The 24,478-nt window shown below is 47.2% G+C and overlaps 1 protein-coding gene across 1 annotated transcript; it reads right to left on the bottom strand.

Moving 5' to 3' along the window:
- Positions 1–554: 554 nt before the first annotated feature.
- On the bottom strand, positions 555–24,478 carry ranbp9 (RAN binding protein 9). The gene is made up of 14 exons (XM_083928535.1): positions 23,850–24,478; positions 19,033–19,144; positions 15,774–15,826; positions 14,580–14,747; positions 13,216–13,238; positions 9,788–9,972; positions 7,807–7,919; positions 6,890–6,998; positions 5,064–5,218; positions 4,458–4,611; positions 3,399–3,520; positions 3,003–3,154; positions 2,029–2,140; positions 555–1,849 (listed from the first exon to the last, which is right to left on the bottom strand). The coding sequence occupies exons 1-14, from the start codon at positions 24,061–24,063 to the stop codon at positions 1,719–1,721; spliced, it is 1,803 nt and encodes a 600-aa protein (XP_083784661.1). The 5' UTR covers positions 24,064–24,478; the 3' UTR covers positions 555–1,718.

The following is a 24,478-nucleotide window of genomic DNA, read 5'->3' as shown; positions in this document are numbered from 1 at the left end:
GGACATTCTGGCTCCTGAGTTCTTGGTGGGTTAAGGGTTAGCATAGACATCGGTATGAAAATAAAGATTAACAGTGTTTGCATCAAACCTGCTGTGCAGCTCGGGGACCAGGAGGGGGGGCGGGAGTAAAAAGGGGGTCATCGCAGGGTTCCTTCACATGGTCTCCAGAAGCTCCAGACTCTAAGTGTTTAAAGAGTCTTTCACGTTAATTGCCAAATTGAGCTCAGCTGCAGCAGAGACAGACCTGCACGGGTAAGTACCAGCACACGTGGACTCAAACTGTGTGTTTCAGGACTTCAGAGCAGTTTTCCAGAACCTTAAAGACGTGGAAACGGTCAAATCTGATCCAGTTCCCACCTGCGTAGGAACCCTGGAGGCGACAGGACGGGACACACACACACACAGACTGTCCCCAGTGTCAGTACAAAGCATTAAAGGTCTGAGGGTTGTTGTTTTTTCATTTGATAACTAAATATTTCACTCTATTGATAGAACTCCATTTTGTTAAAGTGGTATAGAAACGTTAACATGTACACACGCTCGTCACGGGGAGATCGGTGGAATCGGGACCTTTATTATAAGTGGAACTTGCTCTTGCTGGCGCTCAACAAATATACTGTGAATGCAAGTAACAATAATTAATATAATGATAATAATAATAATAATAATAATGGTCGTCGTCTGCACCATGCCGCGTAAACCTGGAGAAACTAAAAACAAAACAAGAGCCAGGTCACGATCCACTCCGCCCATGAACAACAAAAACAGAAGAAGGTTAAAAACAGGGGGCGATGAGTGGAGACGGGGGTTTCTCCACCCGCTTCTTCGCAGTCCCGAGTCCACGTGCCTCGCATGAGCCTCCACCCATGTCCTGGAGGGAGTGGAGGGTGGGGGAGGGAGGGAGGGAGTCGGTGCAGGGGGGGAGGTGAAGGTGAAGGCGAGGCGGGGGAGGAGCCTGGCGCTGGCTGGAGTTGGATCGTCAGCGAAGCCTCTGTGAAGACTTTTCAACCCTGTGTGTTATGAGTGTGTGTGTGTGTGTGTGTGTGTGTGTGTCTGGTAGGCCAGGTTTACAGGGACCACGTTAGAGGGTGGTCGCCATGGCGGTCGCTCATCTGTTTTCTTTTGTTGTTGTTTTTCTCCCCCATTTATATTTTTTACCAGGGTTTGTTTTTTTGTGTCAGTCCGTCTGATGCCCGAGGGTACAGGGGGGGCGGGTATCTGCGGCGAGCCCGCATCAGGTCGACTCTCAGAGTATTTTCAGGTTGGCTGCTCTTGGTTGGCGTCCGCGCTGTTAGTCAGGACAATGCAGACGCAGCCTCAGAGGACCGGAGGGGGAGGGGAGGGGGCTCGTGAGGCCAACCAAGGTGGAGGCGCATTTTCATATTTACGATGGAAAGGGAGGTTGTGTGTGTGTGTGTGTGTGTGTGTGTGTGTGTGTGTGTGTGTGTGTGTGTGTGCGTGTGTGTGTGTGTGTGTGTTAAATGTATGTGGTGTGTGTTTGCAGTTGGACAGATCTGCCCAGACATGACTCCTGGTCCTCGGTGGCGTTCGTGCCGATAAAAGGCGAGTGAGGAGGTTAACTTGGTACTACTTGTTATCGTGCAGAGGAGCGTCCCCTCGAATAATAGGACTACACTGATGGAGCAGGTGGAGGGAGCCATGTCTGGACAGGTCCTCCGAGTGCGTGTGTGTGTGTGTGTGTGTGTGTGTACACAGGGCTAGTGCAGGTAATCGTCCACAGAGGCGAAGGCGCAGGAGCCGCTGCCAGTTCGTGCCATGATGGAGAGGCACTGGGCGGCCTGCCCCACGGCCTGGGCCAGGGGGGGCTGCTTGGGCAAGTTGTGAGTCTCTGGAGAGGGAGAAAAAAACAAAGGAGGGAGGGAGAGGAGGAAGAACAGCGTCAGGACTACGGATGATAAAGGGGCTCCCTGCCTCCATGCCTTCCAAGTCTCACATGGTCTAATATAATAAATAAATAAATAAATAAATTGTTATTTTCGGTCCAGGCAGCGCGGACAGCGGACGTACCTAATATTGCACTGTTGAGAGTGGAGCAGACCGGCTCTCTCTGAATGGCGTCCAGCTGGTAGCCGACCGGGCTGGTCCAGGGGTCCGAGTAGGCCAGCAGGCTGAACGCATCCTGCAGCAGGAGAGACACCAACATCAACAGATCACACCAGTGCACAGCGCTCCCCTTTCTCCTCCACACAGATACAAGAACGTGTTTCACAGGCAGCTCTGACGGCGACAGAGCGGAGCGGTTCGATCTATTGTCCCTATGAGAGCTGATCAATTGCTTTCACTTACGTCATGTTTTTCTGACAGTTCATCACAGAACAACGACGCCAGCCTCATGTGACGCAACTGAAAACTCTCAACAAGGAGTCAGGACAGAGAGGAAGAAACGGTCTAACGCAGAGGTGGGCCACTCCAGTCCTGGAGGGTCACTGTCCTGCATGTTTTAGGTTTCTCTCTGCTCTAACACACCTGAGTCTGATGCTCTGCTCGTTATCAAGCAGCTGATGCTCGTCACAGTTTGATCATTGTTAGACTCAGGTGTGTGAGGGTAGGGAGGAACCTAAAACATGCAGGACAGTGGCTCTCCAGGACCAGAATTGCCCACCCCTGGACTAACGTGTGGCGTGTTTTGTTCACAACGCAAAGATGTTCTGTTCACTAAAGGAGGAAGGAAACCGGAAAATGACGCCCAGATGATTTAACGTTACAACCTGAAGTTCATCTGAATTTCTTAAAGTAATTAATGCTGAAAATGTCATTTCAATATTAGTTCCTAGGTTCAGCCAAGTGTCAGCACCTGCGTTCTGCTACGTAAACCGTGTGAGTTAGCTTAGTCTGTTGACTTGTGCGTTTCTTTACATAAACACACTAAAGAAGTATTTAAGTAAGCAAAGTAAACAGTGTTGTCTGAGCACAGCCGAGCTGCGGGACCTGCTGACAGCGTCGGGTTCACACAGAAGAGATGGGAGGTATGTCTGCGTTACCTTGAGCATCTTCTTGTTGGTCGAGTTCTTGCCACATTCGCGGCGGAGGTGTTCGCTCATGCTCTGGAGCTCCCTGCCGAAGTGGATCATTCTCTCGATGGCCGCCTGGCTCCCGCCGCACAGCTGCCGTTTGGACTGAGCCGACTCCACCTCTGCGCAGCCGCGGCCAGTGTCGCCATGCAAAATGTGCACGTTTTAATGTGGTGAGGGTAGAGACACAGCACAGGCACTGAGCTGGAGTGCTTACCCAGCGAGTTACAAGAGTGGAATAAGCTCCAGTCCCTGATTATTACCTCAAAGTGTTTAAAACAGGACATTTTATACAGAAAGAATGATGCTGTCGAACTCTTACAGTGGTTCATCACCCACACACACTCACACACACTCTCCACTCACCCATGTCTGCGTCACAGTCGTCGGGCTCGGTGGCGTGTTTGGAGCTGCCGTTGAGGAAACCGTTGGAGGACGATTCTGTCACTCCGTTGGTGAAGTGGTCGACTTCCATGTCCACGTCGCTACTGAGGTGGGACACGAGGGTAAGGACGAACACGTCAGTGTGTGTGTTCAGTGATTCCTCAGTGAATGTTGCCTGTTGATTTTCCTTTGACTGGACATTAAAACTCTCTCTTTACTGCTGGCTCATCTGTGCTCCGTCACTAATCACACCCAACACTGATGTCAGTGCACAGACACACCCAGGTGTATACGTCTATGCCACTGTGGCGAGGTGGAGATGTGACACCACTGGAGGAGACTACTTTTAAGGAGGTCACAGCAATTCATGCTATTAAGTTCACTTCACACACAGCAGCTTTTCTGTATGAGCTTCCCACGCCGGTCTCCACAGTGCTGGAGAAAAGTCTGCCTGCACGAGTTCACATTCTGGGATAAAAACGTTCTGGCTTGTGATGTTGCACGTTAAACCGATACTAGAAAGGTACTGTGGTGCCCAGCCGTTAGAAACATGACTATTTCACGTTTTAGTATCACTACTCTGAACTCTGTACAGCTCCTCTCTGCTTCATCACTGCCTGCAGCCAGCGTGGGCCTGGTTTCATAGTGACAGACAGACACAGAGAGAGACAGACATGGTTGACGGGGCTCCTGCCGACAGTCCTGGGCTCATTTATAAGCAGACGCACAGAGCGAAAACGTATCTGAAAGTATCAAACCAACGACACCACAGAGCCCGTCTGTAGATGATTCTTTAAATCGACTCAGACCGAGGGAGCGAACACATGACCGACCTGGAGAAACATGGATCTGACGGACACGAGGACTCGTTCAGGAGCGCATCTAAAACCAGAATCTCTGCAGAGAAACCGGGTAAGAAAGAATTATTGTTCTGCAGCCGCGTGGATTTAACCTCATCCAATCACAGCCACTTTAAAGCAAACATTCAGCTCAATGAGCAAATGACCGTGTTCATGTCCGTGTGTTGTTTTCCCTCAGTACCTGGTTATGGGCTGTTGGCTGCGGCTCCCGTTGAGGCTGACGTCCGACGCCGGGGGGGTGGAGCCAGAGCCCGGCGGGCAGGGTTTGTGACTGTGAGGGGAGGAGCTGTGGCTCTTGTTAGACGTCACACCGTTACAGCAGTTGCTGTCCGAACCTGGAAACGACAGGAGAGGGAAAGATCGGACGTGTTTCGTCTGTTAACAAGTGATTTAGCCGATAAAGAGACAGTTCTCTGCTTATACGTCCTTAAAACAGGGTAAATGGGGTTTTCAACCTTTCTGATTTAAATCAAACAAAAACAAAGTGCAGCTTTTTCTTTGTGGTTTATAAATGTGTGATTATTGAATGATGCTACTAAGTGAGTACTTTAGTTGAAACTGGCAGTAAGAAACTGATCAGTGAACTTTCACAGATGCTGTTTTTGTTTCAGCCTTTAAAAAAAAGAAGATTACGATCTGTTGGTAATCACGTCACAGCTGCATGTGATCACACTGAGCACGTGTTGCAGAGCAGATACTAGGCTGTGAAACAAGGTAACCGTCGTAATTCTGTCTGTTCCAGAGCGGCAGATGGACCCGCGGAGCTGGAGCTGGAGCTGGAGCGTACCTGGGAGGTAGGGCTGGGAGCTGCTGGCTTTGTGGCTGGGGCTGCTGAAGGAGCGGGGGGAGCCGGGGTAACTGTCCTGAGACTTTGGGCTGCGACCTCCAAGACACCTCACCTCGCTATCCGTCCCATTCACCATCTCTATGAACTGTCTCACCCTGAGGACGCAGAGGGGAGGGGGGGACAGGGAAGAGCATGAGAGGAAGAATACAGAAGCAGAAACACAGCAAACGAAGCAAACAGGGAATGAAAAGAAGAAACAAAGATGAAATGGAACAAAGGTGAAAAAGTACAAAAGAGAAAGAGACAGAAGTGAACAAGAGGGAAGGAATAAAAGAAAGGATGCAGAGAGAAGAGGATTAAACAGGAGAGAAGACAGAAGAGGCAATAAAATGTAATAAATTGGAATATTATGGCATGAAGACAGACACACAAGGACGAGTTACAGAAAGAGAAATACAATATCTTTAAGTATCATTCATCAAATAGACCGGCGTCCTGTCCAGAGTGGACCCCGCCTCACGCCCGATGTCAGCTGGGATCAGCTCCAGCCCCCCAACGACCCCGACAGGGACAAGAGGATGAAGATGAATGAATATCGTTGCCTGATCATGATCTCTACCACAGCACGTGTGTCAGTTACACTTAAGACACAGAAAAGGACTTTTGCACCACAAGCAGCAGAATTTCTTATTTAAGATTTGTAGAGCTGCAGCTATGCAATCTTTTGTAATCAAGCATTCTACCCAAAAAATAAAATATATCTAATTTTGCGTAAAAATTTGGTGTGATAACCTAACACAGGGGTGGGTGAGTGTGTGTTTGTGTGCACACGTGCGTGCGGAAGACAGAGAGACGAGATGTGTGTGTGTGTGTGTGTGTGTGTGTTAAAGGCAATACTCTCGTTACTAACCATTACTACTAATAATATATTATGTCTGGGGTGACCTCTTTGGTGTAGTAACCTAACACAGGGGTGAGTGTGAGAGTGTGAGTGTGAGTGTGAGTGTGAGTGTGTGTGTGTGTGTGTGTGTGTGTGTGTGTGTGTGTGTGCGTGCATGTATGCGTGTGCCTGCGTGCTGGAGGCAATACACCCACAGTTTACCATGAATAAGTTTCTATTTAAACAATTTAAAGTGGTTCATGAAATTCTCCGTGGCGCACGTGTGTTTACTCAAACAGGTTTAGAGACAAACAGATGAATTTATAAATGAATTAGAGATAAATATTATCAGGAAGAGCGACTCGCTCTCTTCCTGTTACCGTAACAACAAGCAACGAACAAAACTCCACTGACACATTCACTCAAACAAACCTCTAAAGACGGATCAGGGAGGTGACGTCCTGAACTACACTAAACTACAACTAAACATGGAGGTGTTCACCAGGACATTTAACGTTACTACGGCAACCGCCCTCCTTAAAGCAGAACGGCGGTGCTCGGTGAAGTGGCGTTAGCGACGGGCTGCTCTGGGCTCAGACGCTGGCTCATCGATGTCGTGCTGTTGTGGTAGAGGTCTAACAGTTCTAGTTCACAGTGGACACTTTGAACCTTTTTGGCTCCTTTTTAAGTGTGAAATGATCCCAAACGTATTCTCCGTCTTTTCCGGGCTGTAACGACGAGAATCCGCAAAAAAAGGCCCGTGTGGGAAAAGGATCCCTTCGCTGAGCCGGCTGCGTAACGCGCAGGATAGGAATTACATAAATCATTGAGTAGCTTGAGTTACTCGAGTAAATGTTTCCGCCCTAAATATAAAACAATAACAGGCGTGTGATGATCAAATACGTGGTTAAGTTCCATCCAACGTGAAGTGCAGCGTGGGTCTTACTTGAGCATGAAGAGGAGGTCAGGGTTCCTCTCCAGAAGGCTGGGGTAGAGCTGCTGGGTGGTCTCGATGGCCTCGCCCATTCTACCCGACAACACCAGCTTCTGGATCTCTGCGGAGCAGCAGTGAACAGGTTTAAAGAGACCGTACCAATACCACGTCTTCTGTGTGTGTGCTGTCCTCTGCACCAGTGCTGCACAGCTTCATTCACACAGACACTGATCGTGATTCGACTCATGATACTGGAGGGAACGTTCATGTTTGAATATTAGTCTTTGTCATTAAATACTATAAAAGAAGATTAAGATGTTTTTATTACATTGACATTTGCTGTTTTAAATCCAGGTCCGCGTCACGGCGACGTGGACGCTGTGTTCAGGTGAACGCCGTTTGGCCCAACACATGGAAGATCGTGCTGATTCAGCAGATCTCTGATGCTCCGTCCCGCGGGGACTGTCGCCACTAACGGACCAAACAGCGCTCGTCTGAACAGTGTCCACGTCGCCATGACACAGACCTGGATTTACACAAAGCCCACCGTCTTAAATCTGATGTCTGGGACGTCTCCACAGCTCCTCAATACTTCCTTCAGAACGGGATTTTTACAAATATATATAAATATATATGTGTGTGTGTGTGTGTGTGTGTGTGTGTGTGTGTGTGTGTGTGTGTGTGTGTGTGTGTGTGTGTGTGTGTGTGTGTGTGTGTATGTGTGTGTGTGTGTGTGTGTGGCAGGAACCATGTGGGCTTAAACATTTTACTTTCTTGGGATTACATTCCCAGTGTTTAATGAGATTATACATTAAGCATCTTATGGATTTAGTTTCCCCTCACGCTGAGAGAAGATCACATTTGTTCAGTTAATATATTTAATACTTTTTTCACACGCTGCCGGCGTCCGTGAGGAAGACGAGACTCACTCTGTCGGTTTTTGATGGAGGCCAGCTCCTCGTGCACGGCCTGGTCTGTGGATTTGGCGAAGGCTTCAGCTGTGGCACAATAACTGTGGTGCACCAGGTATGAAGCCACCATCCTGCCGAGACAAGAGAGGAGACAAACAAATCACACTTAGACGCGTCGGCAGGAGAAAACGCACCAGTACATTAGACAGGTGAGAGCCTTTCTTCATGGTCATGGTCAACGTATGTGCGTTTCTTGACAGGGACGTCTTTGGGTCGAGGTCAGCAGAACATTAATCAGCTAACTGGTTCATTTCCACTGGACTTTGAAAAGATCTGCATCAGGTGTGAACCGTTAGACTGACACAAGAAATGAATGAAGCTGGTGAACCTGCTCAGAAATCAAAGCTTATCTTATCAACAGTCAAGTTTCAAAGAAGATAGAAATGTGATTAGTCAATAAAAGTCAGACTACACATGGAAAACAAACTCTGAGGTCGCACTCACACTGTCCCTCCCTACCGTGCCCAAACACGTTTCACGGCTAAAGTCTGGTTCCTTTGACCAGTGTGAGTGCAACCGTACCACGTCTAGGAGCGGCACACTTGCCGTCCACGGCCCGTTTGGGAGAGGTGGGCTTTAGTAAAGCACGTTTGCACGTGTACGAGCACGAGCGTGCGCACGTGTACGAGCACGAGGCCTACGGCGGTTCTGAGGTCATTTCCTGTGCGCCTGTTGGGACATAGAAAAAAGAAGGAGGGACCATGCGCGGACATTTCAAACAATGGCGGTTAAAGGTTCACGTTGGTGTGATGCGGAGGTGGAGTGTTTACTGCAGATTTGGTCGATGAAAAGATTCAAAAACAGTCGACAAGACGCACAAAAACTCTGAGGTCTACGGAAAGATCTGGAAACAAAGCCACGCATCGCCATGACGTCATCAATGCGTGTGACGTGTTACGGCGTGATGACGTATAGGCAGCAGAGCATTCTCCGAGGCCCAGGTAGTGTGAGTACAAACGGGCCTGGAGGGGGGGACAAGGACCCTAAAGCACGGGGCAAGGCACGGAGGCACAGTGGGAGGGCGCCCTAATCTCTCTAAACAGATTCTGCTCTCACTTGCAGAATCTGTTTAGAGAGATTAATACTAAAATGACCCACAATGCACCAGTGTTGTTGAAGGATAAATCCCCTCCTGGACTGCTTATTATTTGTCCACAGCACTAAAAATCCTCTCTCCTGACGCTGCCAGCAGTGTTTGTGGGGAGATCCGTCGCCGTCTGCTCATCGTGTTTCTGCTGCTCTACACAGACAATAACGAGCACACACACACACACACACACACTTCCTGTTTTCAATCCCGCGCGCTGAGGCGACTTTCCTGGATAAAAGGCAACGGCGCCCTCAACACCACCCCCGCTCTCAACCCCAATCCCCATCAAATGGAGATTAAATCCATTCAGGACAAGTAATCATAGCAACAGAGTGCTAATCCCATCAGTCGCAGGGCTCTTACTTCTGGATCACGGCTCCTGCTCTCTGATGGGGACGTGGTCCATCTGGGCCTCGAGCCTCGTCATGTCAGCGCTCATTTCCTGTCACCTACAGTATCCGATACGTCGCGTTACTCATAAGTCGACCACTGAGACTATTTGAAGGGTTTAATTCCAAAAATAGATGCTTCAAACTGAGCCTGAAGCTGGTGTTGCTGAATTAAATGAACATGTTAAACATGAGTGGGTCGTCCTCCATTTGAGAGATCGGTGATTCGAGCCCCAGCTCCCCGGTCCAAAGTGTCCTTGGGCAAGACACTGAAGCCCGAATTGCTCCCTGTGCTGCGCATGGGTGTGTGAATGTGGTGTGAATGGTTAGATTAGATAGTCTGTAGATACTGAGTACTGTTTAAAGTCTTGCTCAGCGTAACCGTCACGGCTGGTGATACTCAGTCGCCATAATTGCTCGTATTCTCGTCTAAAGCCCTGTTGTCCGGCAGCGAACTCACTTCTGGATCATGGACTGCCACTCGCCCTCGCGCTCTCCGATGGGACACCGGTCGATCTGGGCCTGGATCTTTGTCCTCCACTCGCGCATGTAGTCCTCGATGTCGAACACAAAGGGGTGCTGGCCAAAGTTTGCGTCCACCACCTCCCCTGGAGTCTGAAGGCCCACGGTCGGGTACAAGTTGGGCTGCAGCAGAGAGAAGAGAGAGTGAGGAATAAGGATGATAAGAGGGAAAGGGAGCTTGGGAATGTAATCTGGACAACAAATCAAAACAAGGAGAGGAAAAACAGGAGAACTGAAGTCCAGAAACAAGCTTTTTGTCCACAAACTATCCCTCAACACTCAATTTTCCTGGCTTATAAAGTTTTTATCAGGCTGACAAGGATTTTTTGTCACATGAGGGAGACATTAAAGGGGCAGAGAGGAGGAGCTCTAGACCACAATACATCTAACAAGCTGATCAAGTGATTCTTAAGGATCAATGACACACTTTGAGCACTAAACTTCCAAATCAGTCACTACAACCTCTGGATCCAGTCTGGTTAACTGCTATAATGAGTAAACCTTTAAGGAAGCTTTAATCACTGAATACAGGGCACATAAATACAGCTACATGGTGCAGTTGTTGGACTATTTTTCCCGCAGACTCATGGATGGATTTCTGAACAGGCCTCGTGGGAACAGGCCCAGGGGCCCAGAGGCCTGACTCACAAAAAGTTGCGGAAATCCCCCAGAAACAATCACAGAGATGCTAAATGACCACGTACCCAGGATGACAACAAGGAAATGCAAAATGACTAAAGACGCACAAAAACTCTGAGGTCTACGGAAAGATCTGGAAACAAAGCCACGCATCGCCATGACGTCATCAATGCGTGTGACGTGTTACGGCGTGATGACGTATAGGCAGCAAGAAGCATTCTCCGAGGCCCAGGTAGTGTGAGTACAAACGGGCCTGGAGGGGGGGACAAGGACCCTAACGGCACGGGGCACGGGACGGAGGCACAGTGGGAGGGCGCCCTTAAGACTTGCAATGTTTCTATATTCAAATCCAACAATTCTAATTTTAATGTGGTTGCCAAAGCTCTGAATGGTTTGAACGTTGAGAACTGGGCAGTGACTCACGGGACTTGAACCAGCAGCAGACAAAACTAAGACCAGGCCTTTAAAAGGCTGTGGGCACCGTCTGACGAGATCCAAACAGCAGCAGCCGGGAACGAAGACCTTCAAAACTTCAAATCTGGGCGCCGAGACAACAAGAGGAACGGCCTACACTGGTTCAGAGGCATTTCTGAAAACGTTTACTTCATAGTTGTGTAAAATTGAACGAGTTTCTTTCTTCTATGAACAGGAACTGCATAAATGGGTTCAGACCCACTGGACGGGGAAACAGGGACTTGTTTAGGAGTTCTCTGTGCCGTTACTGTGCGAGTTGTTGACATGTTGCGTGCCAAAGCCACAGGGTTAAGTACATGTCTGTGTCTTGTTTCTGGGAACAGTCGTTGTGACGTCTGTGATGACAGGAGGAGGAGATGAATGTGAGGGGAGGAGGCTTGCATGCATGCATGCATGTGTGTATGTACGGTTATATGTTGTTCTGCCAGCCTAAAAATCTAATCACAGCCTTGATTTGATCAGAGGAGGTGGTGACTGACAACAGGCCCTCAACACAATGACAGAGTTAGATCTTGAAAGCATCACTACAAGTTTAAAAGTTTGACTGTGTGACGTAGTAGGGTGAGATTAAAGTCTTGGGCTGTTCAGGGTAAAGGAACTGGTTGAAATCAGAGTTAGGAGCAGGTTATGGGTCAGGGAATAAATATAGTGGATTAGTTCCCATAAGAACAGCAGTACAAAAGGTGTGTGTGTGTGTGTGTGTGTGTGTCTCTCTCTCTTAGAGTTGCCTTTGTCACGGTCCAATAACTACAAAGGTCAGCTGCGCCGAGGTGACGCACTTCTCTGCACAACTCTGGAGGATCATGAATGTGTGGCTCACAGCCAAGCCTGTTTTGCTGCTCAATGGATTATTGTTGTGGCCAAGACTCCGATTTTCTTCTCCCCCGGAAAAAAACAAAAACAGTCGGCCCCGGTTTCTTTTAGCTACTTAGAAAGACGTGAACGAGTGTCTTGCTCACAACTCGATGCGGTTAATAAATGCATGAATCCCATTAGAATGAATGTCCGTGTGGTGGGAATGGTTCACATAATGAAGCCGGACCAGGAGCCGAACAAAGCAACACAAGTGACGTCCTGTTCACACACGCACACACACACACACCATCCTCCAGCACTGGAGACCACTGTGGACCTGATCAAGTCCAATACTCACACTCCTCTAAGCTCCGTTTTTGGTCTCCACCAAGTCCTAAAAAAATATGTTGCACTTTCTTCAGCAGCTAGTTACAGACTTTATCCGTCTGTTGGTAAGTTTTAGAAAATGACAGATATACCTGAGTCGTTACTGTTGCATTATAGCTGAAAAAACTATTATTTCACTTTAGGTAACTGATGTAGGGCTGAAACCATTACAAAATATCATCGATGCAAATCTCTGCCTCGAGGATTCGGCAAATCTGGCGCGTTATGTTTTCTGCTCAGCGCAGCGATCATTGTTCCACACGGGCCGTTTTTGCAGATGCACACCACTACATCTGGGTTTCAGTTGCCGTGGTAACGGAGCCCAGAAAAGAAAGAGAACGTCCAAAGTTTGGGACCATTTTAACGAAGAAGCCAACGATGTCATTGACCACTCAGCATCTGAAGCAGAAGCAACCCACTGTTAACGCCACTTCAGTGGGCGCCGCTGTTTCGGTTTGACCAGTGACCTGTTTCGACAGTGGCTTCTGGTCGACAGATTACTCATGTTGTTGTTGCATGTGTATCTAATTAAGTAGGTACATGAGCACAATACACTGCCTTTCTATGTACAATAAAAGATTGGAGCAGACTTAAGTGGCACCATACAATTGATAACATAAATGGATCAAATCTGCCTGTTTATGGCCGTGTGTAGTCAAAGGAACTGCATGGAAATGACATCATCATCATCATCATCAGTACAGAAGTGATGTAGACAGGACGCAGAAATATGTCCCTGCATGCTGACCACAACACCTCTAATTACACGATATCACCTATTATACTTTACAATGTGTTATTCCAGGTGTGTGTGAACTGTGTCCAGGCTTATTTTCCCATCCATAGACACCCCCCCCCCCCCCCCCCCCCATCATTAACATCTAAACCCCCCCAGTTTTCCAGACGCTAATACATTTCACACAGCGTAAACATTTGGACTTGAGTGGACATTCTGCAGGAAATCAAACATTTCACTTCTGTAAACAGCCTCGTGTCCTTCAGGCCTGATTCATCATGGAAACTAAAAAGAGGACTTCACAACATAGGAGTCAACGTAATGTGGGTACTTACTGGAAGGTCTGTGAAGGCAATGCCTGCAGAGGAAGAGAGAGAGAGAGAGAGTCAGCATGAAGGAGAGTCCTAGACAGACAGACAGACAGACACACAGACACACACACACACACACACACACACACACACACACACACACACACACACACACACACACACACACACACACACACACACACACACACACACACACACACACACACACACACACACACACACACACACACACACACACACACACACACACACACACACACACACACACACACACACACACACACACACACACACACACACACACACACACACACGCACACACGCACACACGCACGCACACACGCGCACACGCGCACACGCACACACGCACACACGCGCACGCGCACACGCACGCGCACACGCACGCGCACACGCACACGCACACGCACACACGCTCTGTGTGGTAATCTGGTTACTATCATCTTTGCGCAGTAACCCGGTTTCTTAAATGTCAAGTAAATGAGAGAGACGGTTTCCATAGCGATATCACATTAACCCCGTGTCTGGAGCGCCACCCTTGCGTTCATGCGACACTGAAGTAGCAGGCTGACTTTCGAATGTAAGTGAAGTTACAGTATTTTAAATACTACTGCTTTTTGTAGATTTATCATTAAATCCAAAAAAAAAAAATTATTTCAGCTTAACCCTTTGAAAACGGAGCGGCCGCACGTGGTTCCTGTTTAAAACCATCTCCAATAAGAACTGTTGTAGCTAGAGCATTCATTCTTTTTGCAGCAGAAAGCTACGGCTTAGGTCTTTCAGACGAGTATGTTCTATTGTACGCTCATGTTATGTGATGCCCGCAAAACAGGCTGACAACGCGTGCAGTTTCAAGAGTGGTTGGGCTCAAATTGCACAGTTTAAGGTGCAGTGAGACGCGTTTTCATGCTAGGAAGAGATTTTAGCTTGAAGGTTAACGTCGGTTAATGTTCAGAGTCTGTGGCTCAGTGTGACCGTCTGCGCTTCCTGTGACACAACCGAGCCCCAACTACAGCAACTTCCTGTTTGATCCAATCAGGAAGCTCCGTCAGCGTCAGTTCTCTGAGTGTCCACTAGGGGCAGGTTTCATAACAGAGCAGTTTCTCATTGAGCCCCATGTTAAACAGGCCGTTTACACAGCATCATTAAATCTGTTTAAGGTCCCCTCCCTTCTTAATGATTTGTTTAAGTCCTGCTGCCCTCTGATGCACCCGGCACACACTCAGGTTTACTGAGCTATAGTTATTTCAGTCCCAAGTAGAAAATACCAACACATCAGCACTGTTTATTGACACTGACACTGTCCCACAGGGTAATACACAGGCCCTGGTTACGTATTCTGTCCTTACCTAGGCTGTGGCCATTCTTTGTGTAGAAGCAGGTGTTGTTGATGAGGTTAACGCAGCAGCCGATCACATCACCCGTCGTAAACGTGGGTCCGTAGGGTTGCCCGGTGCCGGACGAGCAGAAGGAGTGGCCGTCGTCTCCGTGGTAACCGTATGAGTGCTTGTCCCAACCTGCAGGATGTGAAGTTTCAGAATAAGAGTGCTGTTATAGGCAATGACAAGGCATAAAAACACAACAGATGGTTTATTCTGCGTCAAAGTCTAGTGTCTACAAAACTCCAACGAGGAAGGCCTGCTGGGGTTCAGTACCTAACCCTAATTTCTGTAACAACCTTAAAGCATGGTCAGTCATGGTGTTAAACTACTGTCTAAATAGGACAGAGCAGATGCAACCTGAACTCCACAGATTCATCCCAGATTCTGGTGGTGTTGTTTTTTTTGTCAGAGTGTTATTTCTCAGGGAGATGGAGGGAGCAGCAGCCTCTGCCGCAGCATCGTCGGCCTCTGGGCCGTTTTCACTTCAGAAACCAAGTGGCAGGACACTTTGAGTTACTGCTGAGCTGCAGAGTTAATCCTGCAACTGTCACATCCGTCACTGGGGGAGAGCACTGGACTCTGAAGCAGTTTGGCATCAATTTCTCAATAGTGAGTTTTCACGGGCATCTGTCCATCGGTGGGACTCAGTTTACTCTGCGTACTCTTGTTATCTTTGCACGAAGGCACTGGAGCTACTGGGTGGGTCCACTTTTCAGAGGGGCGGAGGGGTGCAGGGGCTCCTGTTGAGCCTGATAACCTCTGTGGAGTGTAGAGCTGACGTCTACCAATGCTGTCGTAATGGTGCCAATTCATTAAGAAGGAGAGGAGTGGTTGATAGCGGTTTTGAAGCTGTACAACCTTAATACTTAAATCTGTCCTCATTAATGAATCCTGTCCATCAGCCTCTGCGATCAGGTAACTGACACATAGCTCATTGAAATGAATAGTCTCTGGCTCAGTCACACCCACACCCAGAGCAACCAAGGCCGATCTGCAGCAGACAATACGTTCACAGACAAAACGACACCCACACAAACTCACCTAAAAGGATCTTTGGTATAATACAGAAAGCAGGAAACAGACAGTGACACACGCAAGCAGAGCGACTCTTCTCACCACACCCAGAGAGAGACAACAAATGCACGTAAAGTGGCGTCTTACCTGGGAGTCTGTTCATGTTTACACCCTGAGCGGAGAGGCCGATGCCCATGTACCTGTGGAAGACAGGTGAGACTTGATTTAGACAAGTGACCAGCCGCCGGTCACGCCTCGCTGAAAATTATCTTCCATAATTATAAACAGCTGCTCTTAAACCCTGTGGAGTTAAAATACTGAACTCACGTCCAGAGGAAAAGACGTTGGATGGATTAAAATCAGAGGGACGACTTTGCCACTCTGACATCGTCATCCTCACCAGTGCTGCTAACAGCTAGCATGCTAGCCTTCTAAGATTTGTCCTGTTGTATTTCGCATGCCAACGTTAGCATAGTTGCTAGTTTAACTCTTGAAGAAGAAAGGTGCCTGTTGTTGTGGGAGCTTTTAACAGTTGATTCATTTCTTGATTATTTCCTAATTAATCAGTTACTCGTTTGGTTTATACCAATGTCCCAAATCTCTAGTTATGTCCACAACTCAACGTCATCAGTTTACTGTCATCGAAGAGAAAAGAAACCTTTCACCTCACGCCCGATGTCAGCTGGGATCGACTCCAGCCCCCCACGACCCCGACAGGGACAAGAGGTTGAAGATGAATGAATAAATAAATTAATTAAAGAAACTGTAATTTGGCCTTTTTCTTTTAAAAAAAACAACAAACGATACTGGTTATTAAAATTGTTGTACGTTATAATAATAATAATACTAAAGAAATACAACGATAGACTGGGGGTACTGAATGAAACCAAATGATCATCACGGATACTAAGAGTTATTAACTGAGTTATTACATATAGTTATATTGAATGTATTCTATTCAATGTTATTTACTGTGCCTAATCATAACAGTAGTTATCTCAGGACACTTTACAGTAGGTAAAGACCACACTCTATGACTTATTTATGATTTACAGAGACCCAACAATTCCCCCATAGAGTACGGTGGCGTTGAAAACCTTCACTATAACAGACAGGAACGTCAGACAGACCCAGCTCTGTGGAGGACGCACATCTGTCTGCACCGGAGAGAGGAAGAGAAGGAGAGAGAGAGAGAGAAAAGACGGGCAGATGGACGGAGACAGACACACTTCCAGTAACTATAATAATGATATCTATAGTAATGTGTGCACAAATGTAAAGAAAATAGTTAGAGACACTTATTTCTCTCTGGCTTAAGCGTTGGACTGAAACTCCTGTTACTCCTGTGCCGGTCTTTAAATATTTCATTCATGGATTTACTCGACAGGGACGATGCATCTTAATGAACATGAGCCAGAATGAGCCAATAGATTACTTTTCATCTGTGGTCCCTGCTCAGATTTTACAATAGACTACCGAAAAAAATGGTGCAAACGGTGGAAAACACTGAAAACTGACGTGTTACATTATTAAATAATGACGTTACAGGACAACATGAAGCTAATATATTAAGTAGGCAGACAGAACACGAACTACACACAGCTGCACAAGAAGCAACCACAGAGGAGAGAACATGAAAGGAGAGTAATGGGAAAAACATGAGACGGATTCAGACACACTGATGTTGACGAGACGGCAGCGGCAGAAAGAAAGGCGGGTTCAGTGCCACAGATCTGACTATCAATGAGCCACTGTTTTTCTAAACACACACACACACACACACACACACACACACACACACACACACACACACACACACACACACACACACACACACACACACACACACACACACACACACACACACACACACACACACACACACACACACACACACACACACACACACACACACACACACACACACACACACACACACACACACACACACACACACACACACACACACACACACACACACACACACACACACACACACACACACACACACACACACACACACACACACACACACGTCACCATGACAGAAGCCAATTAAAGGTGGGGATTTGTTTTGATTATAAAAGTATTCAGACGTCTCGGGTCAATAGGTCGGGGAACAAAAACAGTGAGGTCGTATAAAGTGTAAAAAGAAATCTCTAGAGCAGTCGCCCCGTGTAAAGAGGCTCAAGGTCCTCGAGGCAGCGTCTCCGGGTTCGACTCCGACCTGCGGCCCTTTGCTGCATGTCTCCCCCTCTCTCTCACCCCATTTCCTGTCTGTCCTAAATAATAAAGGCTTGAAAACTGCCAAAAAAATAAAAAAATAAATCTCAATTTAGGATATAAAGTGATATGATATGAATTTATTCATGACTGAAAGAACCAGGTACAAGCGGCCGAAATGTGTTTCCTCAGGAGGGGGGCTGGAGTCTCCCTTAGAGAGAGGGTGAGAAGTTCAGCATCCGTGAGGAACTCGAAGTAGAGCCGCTGCTCCTTTGCGTTGAAAGGAGCCAGTTGAGGTGGTTCAGGATCATCTGGTAAGGATGAACCCTGGGCGCCTCCCTAGGGAGGTGTTCCAGGCACGTCCAGCTGGGAGGAGGCCTCGGGGAAGACCCAGGACCAGGTGGAGAGATTAGATCTCCACACTGGCCTGGGAACGCCTCAGGATCCCCCAGTTAGAGCTGGTTAATGTGGCCCGGGAAAGGGAAGTTTGGGGTCCCCTGCTGGAGCTGCTGCGCCCGCGACCCGACCCCGGATATGAAGTTGAAGATGAGATGAGAGATGAATTTATAAAAACCGTATCTGCTGTACAGGGCATGTATTGAGAAATGACACCTTCATAATGCATAACTAAAGCATTCATAATGATTTACAGTTAGCAAAGCATCACATAAATCAGAATTCATATAGGAGTGGCTGAATATGGCCAAGGACGTGCGTGCGTTTTTGCACAATATGGCAGCGCAATGATATTTCATAAGAATCTCAGTTATGAAGAGAAAAGCAGGATCATCATCTCCTGGGAAATCATGTTTTAGAGGAAGGATTATTGATCCGACATGAAAAAAGATTAAAAGAACCAGGACTTCCTGCTGCGGGAGACAACCTGAACTGCCTCCGACCCAAACAACAGGATCAGATCCAGAATAACTAAAATGGTACGATGTTAACGGGATTCATCCTGTTTTCAGGACACTCAGCTAAATATTTCTCTTCCTGAAAGTCTTAAAGGGACAGACGGAGGGACAGACGGAGGGACAGACGGAGGGACAGACGGAGGGACAGACGGAGGGACAGACAGACAGACAGACAGACAGACAGACACCATCGTCCCTTGGTAACGTAACGCTGCCGTAGCTAAAAGTGTTGTACATCAAGCGCTGTGGAAATGTTCCTGTGTGCTTACCCATCTCGGCCTTTGCTGATGATCTTCACCTCGAAGTAGTAGACCCCGCAGGCTGCTGGGATGGGGTGGGTGGCCCGCACGGACGCTGCATCTTTAGGGGTCTTGCCGTGACCTTCGGGTGAGGGTGAAACAGACACAAGAGCAACAAGGTGCAGTCGTTACAAACGGATAAAGGGTCATTTCAGAATCATAAAGGGCTGGAAATGAGTGTGAAGACGAGACGGAAGCTTTTCTACAGCGAGTCAAGCCTTAATCAAAACTGGTGGTCATCGTCCATTTTCATTCAGTTTAAAGGGCGCACGCACACTGTGCCTCTGTAACGTGCCCAAACACGTTTCACGGCTAAAGTCTGGTTCCTTTGACCAGTGTGCGTGCAACCGTACCGCGTCTAGGAGCGGCACGTTTGCCGTCCACGGCCCGTTTGGGAGAGGTGGGCTTTAGTAAAGCACGTTTGCACATGTACGAATAGAGCGTGCGCACGTGTACGAGCACGAGGCCTACGGCGGTTCTGAGGTCATTTCCTGTGCGCCTGTTGGGACGTAGAAAAAAGAAGGAGGGACCATGCGCGGACATTTCAAACAATGGCGGTGAAAGGTTCACGTTGGTGTGATGCGGAGGTGGAGTGTTTGCTGCAGATTTGGTCGATGAAAAGATTCAAAAACAGTCGACAAGACGCACAAAAACTCTGAGGTCTACGGAAAGATTTGGAAACAAAGCCACGCATCGCCATGACGTCATCAATGCGTGTGACGTGTTACGGCGTGATGGCGTATAGGCAGCAAGAAGCATTCTCCGAGGCCCAGGTAGTGTGAGTACAAACGGGCCTGGAGGGGGGGACAAGGACCCTAAAGCACGGGGCACGGGGCGGAGGCACAGTGGGAGGGCGCCCTGAGTGAAAGCACAGCGCGGTCGTGTAGGTCGACTCTCAGCAGCTGTGAAGAGGATGAAACCGTCGACCCTGACAAATCATGCTCAGCCAGATCAAACAGTGTGTTTAAGAAACAGAGGGCGTACCTCAGCAGTTTTCACTGTGACTCAGGTCTTTTTCACAGAAGCTTCTGCACGGGCGCCGTCTGTGTGACACTGAAGGAATAACTACTCGGAGACGAGGATGTCAAAGGGAGGGGCTTCTGCAGCGACGGTTTTACAACGCCGGCTAAAAACGAAACCGGCCTGAAGGCAAATTAGTGCTTGTCCCAATATTGTCTCAGGTAAATATTAGTAGTATGTTGTGTAATTGTGAGCTTTACGTTCAATATAAACTGTTTCAACAGATCTCTATTGCGAGGCAACAGCCGTGTTGCTCGTTCACTTCCTGTCAGCTGATGTCATTCACATTCACTGCAACAGGAAATGAACTAGGACTGTTTTTGGATTTGACACATTTCCACATAAAAGAGGGTTTTAAGGTGTAATATAAAACGGACTTGCTTTAAATTCTTAAGAGAACGGACCTGAAGCGTTATATGAGGGGATACGTAGGCGCAGTGAACATGTGATGCCATTTCATGACATTTACGAACACCCCTGAGCACGCAATGCGTCAGCGGTTTCAGGATTACCACCTTAAATGCTCTGAATGTGGACTTCCTGGTGTCCTGCGCGGTGACGCAGCTCATCCTGACCGTACGTAACAGCTAGCTCCAGCAGCTACGGTGCAGAGCTGTCAGCAGCATTATTATTAGGCGTCACACAGCAGACGTGTTTACATTATGAGAGGTTACGTAGCAGCAGTTTAACGTCACCGCAGTACGCACACACAACTAGGTCGCTGCTATTAATACAAAGGTGTGAATATCACGGTCATATTTGGAAATGCTGAGTAATGTCAAGTGTATCACTAATATAATAATAGCTTAATAAATGTGAGTTAGTGGGTCTGTAGTTCTGTAGTAAATAAGATTTGTTTACTTAGATGTTAAAGAAACTGGTTGGAAAAAACAAACTGCACCATTTTAACAGATGTTTTCATGTGTTTACAAGTTTGTTATTAATCTAGAAACACACAGATTTTGTTTAAGACCACAAACAAATTTAAATATCAATTGAAATACTGCTCAAAAATTCCCATTTTACATTTGTTTTTGTGACAAAATGGTTGCCAGAAGAAATTAAAACAGCCTTCAGGAGAAGAACGTACAGGACACACAACAGCCACAGAGGCTGCATTCAAAACTAAGGTTTTATTAGTTTACGGGTGAATTTATCATATTTTAGATTAATCTTTTAATCTACAAAATGTCAGAAAACTGTGAATATCATAAACCAGGAGCCCAAGGTCACATCCAATGGTTTGAGTCCCTGTGTGGACCATGAATGGAGCGTGGACTGGTGGCTGGAGAGGTGCCAGTTCATCTCCTGGGCACTGCCGAGGAGCAAGGCAACGAACCCCCAACTGCTCGGGGCGCCGGTCACTGGCAGCCCCCTCACTCTAACATCTCTCCTTAATTGCATGTATATAGGTCCTGTTTGTGCATGTGTGTGTATTTCGGGCCTGTGTGTGTGTGTGTGTGTGTGTGTGTGTGTGTGTGTGTGTGTGTGTGTGTGTGTGTGTGTGTGTGTGTGTGTGTGTGTGTGTGTGTGTGTGTGTGTGTGTGTGTGTGTGTAACATGATTAATAATAAGAGTGAAAACATTCAATTTCCCTGTTGCGGGATAAATAAAGTACTTCTTCTTCTTCTTCTTCTTCAATAAAACATGTTTTTATGTCCAACCAACGCTCCAAACCCTGAAGACATTTATCTTTAAATAATTAAGCAGGAAAGCATTGAATCCTCTTTTTTTGTTTCGTAAAAAGCTTTAACGATTAATCAATAACCAAAATCGCTGACAATTAATCAACTACTTGTCTCAAGTTTAACGATCACCGGAAAAATGTCATTCAAAACAAATGTCTTAAAATGAAGCGTTGATGTTTGTGAATATGTATATATGTCCATTTCTATTTCTTCCCTTTTTAAATTTAACTTTATTGCTTATTTTTTCCCTTATTTTGTAATATTCTGTTGCTGCTGTGATAACAGAATTTCCCCGTCTGCGGCACATTAAAGGTTTTCTGATTCTGATTCTGACTCTGGGGCTTGAATTGCTTTTATTTCCATGATTTGTTCATCTGCTGATCATGTTCTCAATGAATCTATTAATATTTTAAAGTGTCACAAAATAGTGGAACATGCTCACGTCGTTTCCCAGAGCACGTCTGGACATATGCAAGTGTGTTGTTATGACCAACAAACACTCAGTTGTTCCTGAAACTGTGGATTTTAGGGCATTTTTACTCAAACACAAACTTAACTGAGTATCAAAATAGGTTCAAATTAATCAAACAATTAATTCAGCTCTACTCTTTATGTTTTATATTATATTATTGACTTTTCTACAGGACTTTGTGTTTGAACACAAGTGACAAACTGTTGGTGGGTTTTAGAAAACAGTGTTATAATAATAATAATACAATAGATATAGATATATATCTATATAATAGATATAATGATAGATCTTTAACAAAATAACATTTTCTGTATTCTCAGTTTATCTGTTAATAAGATTCAGATCCCACCCCGGGGTTCAAACACCTTTTCCAAGGTCATATTCAAGCACTTTCAAGGTTCATTTTCAAGCTTTTCCAGCACCTTGCAGCTGTGATAGAGTAACATATGTATATGAACACATATGCATATGCTATAAAATGTGTTTCATAACACCAGAGGGAAATAATCTACATTAAATGTCTCTTCTGTGGCTGTTTGTTGTGAAAGGAATTCAGATACAATTGCAAGCACTTCTTACAAAATTCAAGCCCTTTTCAAACCTTGAAAACACTAAAATCGAAGCATTTCCAAGGATTTCAAGCACCTGTACGAACCCCGCCGCCTCAATTTAACACATCACAACCTAAGTCAGCCGTAGATGGCCTTACATGCTCAGCTCTGACCCCTGCTGAGGAGGGGGGGGGGGGGGGGGGGTCATGGCAGAGTTTGCAGTGTCTGAATGCTGAAGTTACACAACAGCCTCTGCGTGTACCTGCTGTGAGACATCCAGGTGAACTGGTTGAGACGGATCGCTCTAGTTTGTGACAGGAAAGAGCACAGAGGGCCCAGTCAGACCCAGAATAGTGGAACACACCCAGGAAGCAGGGTTTTAACACTGGCTTTTTTCCTGTAGGCCGCCACACAAATCCCTCTTGATCTGCAACCTGAATGTCACTAGATGTTAAACCCTGCAGTACCCACCTACAGGCCTGCCATGTCATGAATAGCTGCTTCACTGGAAACCTACTGAATCCTCTGAGTAACTTAGGCCAAGAATGATATTGGACACTGTATTTCCTGTCATTTACTCCCCCAATGGTGCTGCATTAGCCTCCCAAAGAGGCTGCCTATGTTATTTAGGCTAACGTTAAATAATGAGGAGTATGTGACTCATATAACCAGCCTGGGATGCACTTATTTTACGGATGATCCAAGTGTAAAATGTTATATTTCAGGCAGATTAGCCGTCGTGGTGGCGGTTAATATGGCTGACAAAGTGGGTAGCAAAGGCAAAGCTAACGAGCTAGCAGGGTAATGTTGTGGCTGTGGATGGATACAACACCTCCGCCAGCTGGTTCGGGCTTTTGCAAGATGTCCTCTGCTGCCTTGTTGTTGTTGTTGTTGTTGACGGTGAAGCTAACTAGCCTAGCCTACTTTGTTTTTAGCCGACCAACGGCTGCTGGCTAACGTTCGAGTCACCAACCGTCAAAACTGAGCTAACGTCCGTTTCACCAACCGTCAGCGGAGGTGCTAATTACACCGGAGTGTGTCGTCAGTGTGTCGTTACCTTTGTAGTGCACACGGAGGTTGTTTTGGGAGAGCCCGATGTAGCTGAACTTGTCCTTCGGGCTCCAGGAGCGGGGCAGCGGAGTCTCCGTTTCATTAACGGCCGGGTAGAGCCGTCGCAGCCGCTGGTTGAGCTCTTTCTCCTGCTCGTTCAGAGCCGAGTCCCCGTGGATAACCACCGACATTAACCCGCAGCCCGACGACTGTCCGGACATGTCTCTACCACACGAGCTTTATGAGTTGAACTGGCTTGTCAGCAAACAAGCCGAAGCCACTTGTGTCAGTCAGTGTCGAGCTTTTAAAAGGGGAGGTCTTAGCAGAGCAACTTAGCAGGCTAAGCTAACTGGCTTCGCTGGTCGTGGAGACGCAGCCAGTTAGCCCGTTAGCCTGTTAGCCAAGGAGCTAGCCTGGCTAACGCCGTTAGCCGAGGAGCTAACCTGGCTAACGCTCTTTAGCTTTGGCCAGCAAGAGGCAAAGCGATCGCGGAGATGTCTCAGGTTGACATTAGCCGAACACGGAGCTAGAGACGGGGGCTAAAAGACAGGAGGAGCGGGCGGTTCGCTGTGAGCAGAGGCAGAGGTGACGTTAGCGCAGACGGGGTCGACTGGAGCGTAATGAGCGCAGCTAGCC

The sequence above is a fragment of the Echiichthys vipera genome, assembly GCF_963691815.1.
Source record: "Echiichthys vipera genome assembly, chromosome: 15".
Classification (NCBI taxonomy): domain Eukaryota; kingdom Metazoa; phylum Chordata; class Actinopteri; order Perciformes; family Trachinidae; genus Echiichthys; species Echiichthys vipera.
This window is presented reverse-complemented; position numbering and strand designations above follow the sequence as displayed.

Excerpts from the sequence above, each read along its gene's own strand:
- ranbp9 (XM_083928535.1), bottom strand. The coding sequence starts at position 24,063 with ATGTCCGGACAGTCGTCGGGCTGCGGGTTAATGTCGGTGGTTATCCAC. Across the intron at positions 19,145-23,849 it reads CCTCCGTGTGCACTACAAAG|GTCACGGCAAGACCCCTAAA; the intron begins GTAACGACACAC and ends CCTCACCCGAAG. Across the intron at positions 6,999-7,806 it reads CTCCATCAAAAACCGACAGA|AGATCCAGAAGCTGGTGTTG; the intron begins GTGAGTCTCGTC and ends GCTGCTCCGCAG.